Genomic DNA, 5,332 nt, shown 5'->3' on the forward strand with positions numbered 1-5,332 from the left:
CACACACACACACACACACACACACACACACACACACACACACACACTCTCTCTCTCTCTCTCTCTCTCTCTCTCTCTCTCTCACACACACACATAAAAACTCAGTGATTCACCATAACTTGTTAACAGAAGTCATCCCTTCCCCCACTTCTTATGTTCAACTCAAATGCCAAGAAGCACAATAGGAACACAAAGTGAATGATTTGGGTATCCCTAAATCTTTTCAATGTGAGTAAAGCCTAAGGTTCTTACTGACACAGTTATGATCCATTAAGAGCAAAACCTAACCAAATGGCCTGTTTGCTAACATCAGCTAAGAAAAACTTACAGGCCTTAAAGTCCTCATATTTAATAAGGGGAGAGACAGGAAAACAAGAAACAGCTAACAAGCATTAGCAGTGCTTTTATGGCTGTCCAAGAATAGACACTACAGTGTTAAATGTAAAAAACAAGTTACAAATAAATACAGCATTAAGCAATTTAATTCAATATGAGTGTGGTTTGGCTGGCATCTTTATGACCACTGAAAGGATCACACCCCACTTCTAAACACTGTTCATTTCTTTTTTTTTATTGAATATTCTGGTAAATATTTCACATTAATACAGGCTACATTAAGTAGAGCCACTATATGACAAGAAATTTACTCATATTTTTCCTTTTAAGTATGTAAACAATTATACATGTATTTATCATTCTAAAAAGTTGAAACATGTAATCATCTAATTCTCTTCTGCATACAAGTAGCATTCAAGATGTTTAGCCAAAAGCACTAGGTTCATCTGATCTTGAGTCAAAAATGGCTAAACTAACCAGAGAACATACTCAGGTGGATAGGAAAGCAATTTGTTCTTAAACAATGGGCAATCAAATTTCCATTGCTAAAGCCTCAGAGAATATTTTAGTTAGGCACATTAAAAAAACAAGAACAAAATAAAAAAACCCCAGAGTTCTTCCATAGTCATAGATTTCCCAAACAAGGCTAAAGAGGAAAGACCTTCTAACTTAGTTGACATATTTGAGATGCATGTTTCCAATATGAGGTGCCCACGTGCCAGGCCAAATCTGAAAAGGGGGAGGAAAAATTGGAATTTCTAATTAGGAATCTTTACACATTTGTGAAATGAATATATAAATTCAATGGCAATGCAGTGTTTCTGCCTAGGAAGAATACACATACAAGAAACAGAATGTTTAGTACCATCATCTTGATAATGAAAACTTAATTCAGATTAACAGTCATTATTTAGACGTTACATTTCCCAGCAAATTCAAAGAGTCACATGACAAATCTGAAACGTGGAAGAGCTTTAAGCCCGTTTTACCTGCTGGGCATCAGTGCATTCAGTTGAATTCTGGATAACTTTTATCATAGGGTTCCAGGCAGGATCTGGGTTATGAAGTCCATTGAACAGTGGGCCACCTGACACATCAGCAAGCTGAGGGTGAGAGGGGATAATGGTGCCTCCATACATGGAGATCGGCAGGCCCTAAAGCAGCAAAAAAAAAAAAAAAAAAAAAAAAAAAAAAAAAGAGTAATTCTATATGAGTGTTTACACCTACAATTTGGCTATTAGGCAGCCAGGAAACCAGAGAGCACAAAAAAAACACCAAATTCAATAGCCTGTTCTTTAGAGAGTAGAGGCCTCCCTCAAATGTGTAGCATAGAAAGTGAAGCAAAACTCAAATCTCTCAGGTCTTTTAGAAGAATCGGGGCATCTTCAGGATAATCAAGGGAAAAGTACTGCAAGACAACAGTACCATCTTAAAACTGAACAAAAGACCTGGCGGTCATAGAAGCAAAAGGGTGATTTTCACACAAACTTCTTAACAACTGATTACAGTGGCTGGCAATGAATAAAAGTAACAAGGACGCAGGCCAACTCACTGTAGAAAACTCCACAAAGGTACTTACCATTGGCTGGTGAAAAATGTTAGAGGGAGCTACCATTCCAGAATCATCTCTCTCCACTGGCTGATGCTGGGAAAATGTGCTTGGGTCTGACAACTGTTGATGCACTGGATGGCTCCCTATAACAGACTGTGACCAACCTGACAAGCCCTCTAGAAAAGAGAATTGAGAATAGTGTTAATTTATCTAGGTAAAACAATACAATATTACCACTTTACTATCTCTTTATATCAAATTTTATCAAAATAATTGTTCTCAAGAGTTCCAAGAACATTTATCGCAGTCTGGCAAGCTATAACCAATCAAACAAACAAACAACTTCCTAGAAAAACAGGTGAATGTCCCTACATACTCCCAATTCCTTATCTGAAAGAATTTAAATATAATTATCCTATTCTGCACTCTTAAGATAGAAAGGAATTATGCTTTGAGTTGAGTCATATTCCATATGAGAAAGGAACCCATTCTGGTAGCCCAGGTTGGCCTGGAACTCTTGACTCTGCCTCCTGAGCCACCATGTCCACCTTAATCTTTCACTCCTGATCAATTCTATATATCACTGTCCCCCCCCCCCAAAAAAAAAAACATTCTAGAATAGGATAGAAATGAATCCTTCAGAGATCTAAATACCTTTCTCTCAATGAATATTAAGTATAGAAACTAAAGATTTTTCTTCTTTTATGCTTTTAGTATGCTGTACTGTGTGCCCATAAAGAACTAAAGTTTTTGGTTCTGTACGCTATTAGAGAGCCAACCATGGCTCTGTGTAGTCAAGGTAAACGCTCTACTTTTGGCTGTATCACCAGTCTTTTATTTTGTGAGAGAAGGCCTAAATGTGTAACAGCACAGACTGGGACCTGAACTCCCTATGTAACTCATGATGATCTGGAACTGGAGATCCTCCTGCCTAAGACTTGTGAATGCGAGAATTACAGGCCTGTACCAATATACACGTTTATGGAATTTAGTTTTTGAAAAAAATTTTCATGTGTATGTGTGCATGCCTGAGTATATGTGTGTGTACCACTTGCATCTAGGAGCAAGAGATCTGAAGAGGCATCAGATGCTCTGGAACTAGGGTTACAGGCAATTGGGAGCTGCCATTTGTGTGTTCAGAACTGAACCTAGGTCCTCTGCAAGAGCACCAAGTGCTCTTAACCACTGAGTTATCGCCCCAGCCCTTCTTCCCCTACCCCTAGGAACTAAGTTTTAATGGCAAACTTATTCAAAATGTCTCAGTAGAGGGTAAGGTAATTGTACCTGACATAGCATTAACACCAAATGACCAGATTCCACTGTGTCCAACAGGAGCAACAAAACTGGTCCCTACAGGGGCTTGTGCAACAGATCCTCCTTGCCGAATCCTGGCCAGCCTCTCTGTTCCAATAGGAGGAGGTATCTTTCGATCCTGACTGGCACTGTTTCCTTTTGTTTGTTGGCCCAATGTTGGAGGTGCAGAAGTGGCTGAAAGAGGTGAAGATGATCCCGAAGAAACAGATGGAATAGGAGAGTCACCTGGTGGCAAAATATTTCTCTATTGTTTTATTAAATATAAAAACTAAAGAAATATGAGAAGCCTCATAAAGATCTATTCCAACAACACAGATTCCATAAAGAATAGTTCATTTGAAAGGATAATTCAAATGAAAATATTTTCTATAACAATTGTTTAGACTACTTCTGCCTGAAGTATAAAGAACTTGTAAGATTTTTCCAAATGAAACTAAACAAAGGTAGAACAGAATTGCTATTATACTAAATAATCTTCTGAAAACATTAATTACATCTTACATTTACTGAGGCAGTGTTTAAAAAGTACTTAAATTACTGTCTGGAATTCTTTCCCATTTTTATAGCCCGATTTTTCCATAAGGAAGAGACATTAATATTAAAATCATTCTTGAATTCAAGTGATAGCTTTGGTTCTTCAATGGACATAGTCACAAAGACTAATACAGATCAGGCATGATGGTACATGCCTTTAATCATAGTACTCTGGAGGTGGAGGCAGGTGGATCTCTGTGAGTCTGAGCCAGTTCAGTCTAAACAAAACAAAAGCTGTAGCTATAGCCTACTGCTAAAGAATTTGCCTACTTATGTGCAAGGCCCAGAGCTCAATTCCTAGAACAAGGTGTGGAGGAAATTATCATATATTATATGACATCAAATAATTCCCATGTTCTAAATACTGATATGAGTGAAAATAAAGGTATATCTATAAATGACAATAATACATTCATAAAATGTAAAATAAGTGTGAAATAATACCAGAATGACCACCTATAATCAATCAGCTTCTTTTCAGAGTTGAGAAATTTCACAACACTGCTCTCACAGGGACCTTTAGGAAACTACTATGTGTATTACTTCGGATTCTTGATCCAAAGTCCAATGGAAACATTTTTGGTTTGATCACATACAAACCTGGGGTACCTGTATATTGCTTGTTTTACTAAAACCACTACATAGTGTACTCTGAAACAAATCGCTTAACAACATATTCAAGATTCTTTGGAAAGTTTCTCTAGAATTCCTACATGTGTTTGAGGCACTTGTCCAAGGATGGGGAGAAAAATGTTGTCTGTTGAAACTAGGAGTCCCGACAGGTGCTGGCCCTTGCAGGAAAACCCTTGTCCCTGGTATGCCAGAGAAACTTGTCAAAGGAGCCGCAGCAGATGGGGAACTGCCTGATGGGTCAATGGATGGCAACCCTGGAATAAAACAGGTTCAAGACATCCAATTAGCTGAGGCTTTAAAATGGAAAGTGGAGAGTTTATTAATATTTTTTTCAAGATAAGGAAACATACAGCTTATTTTTCATAAATTACAGAAAAATGAACTCATGTATATGATACTACATTGCCAAACCCAATCTCTTATAATCAGAATATGACCCAGTATCTCTAACTATAAGCAAGTGAGCCCAATGTTTAAAATGGAAGTCATCTGAAGTAATGTTCTAGATAAATCTTCAAGCTTTTGTTACTGAATGGAACATAAAATAAGACCATATTGTATATGTCTAAGTGGCATTTGCCCAATAATATCTGCATTCTCTTTTGAGAAAAATCTTTTAAGTATAGCTGATTATTTACAAAGATATAGTAATTTCTAATGAAGATGAACAAAATTTCTTTCTTCACAAAAATAAAAACCTACTAAAATAACATTAATTTCAATATTCTGCAAACTATATCACAGCTTCTATTAGTTTGTATAAATCTGAATTTAGCACTTTCCTTAAATTCCACTGATTTCCCTAGTGAGTGTATTACGAATATGAGACAAAGTTCTGAGAAAGATTATACTATGTACTAATTTCCCATCCATAAGTAGGTTTTGTTTTTTAAGTAACTTATTTTAATGTGCATACCACACAAATGTGTGAGATCTTGCATTTAGGAATTGGTTCTCTTGGTC

The 5,332-nt window shown here is 36.8% G+C and overlaps 1 protein-coding gene across 3 annotated transcripts in view; it reads right to left on the reverse strand.

Moving 5' to 3' along the window:
* LOC129690047 (eukaryotic translation initiation factor 4E-binding protein 3) overlaps positions 1-4,618 on the reverse strand; it is an 11,783-nt gene extending 7,165 nt beyond the window's left edge. For 2 of the 3 annotated variants that reach the window (XM_055625579.1, XM_055625577.1), the window contains exons 1-4: positions 4,450-4,618; positions 3,173-3,427; positions 1,916-2,064; positions 1,326-1,490 (exon numbers count right to left, since the gene is read on the reverse strand). Coding sequence is in view for 1 of the 3 variants with exons in the window: in XM_055625577.1 (XP_055481552.1) it covers positions 1,326-1,490; positions 1,916-2,064; positions 3,173-3,179 (321 nt within the window). In the remaining 2 variants the exon portion in view is untranslated. Of the gene's footprint in view, positions 1-550; positions 1,066-1,325; positions 1,491-1,915; positions 2,065-3,172; positions 3,428-4,449 lie in introns of those variants that run through there. The other variant, XR_008722231.1, reaches the window with a different exon arrangement.
* Between the last annotated feature and the right edge of the window lie 714 nt (positions 4,619-5,332).

Source organism: Psammomys obesus, unplaced genomic scaffold, assembly GCF_907164565.1.
Source record: "Psammomys obesus unplaced genomic scaffold, mPsaObe1.curated_primary_1811, whole genome shotgun sequence".
Taxonomy (NCBI): Eukaryota; Metazoa; Chordata; class Mammalia; order Rodentia; family Muridae; genus Psammomys; species Psammomys obesus.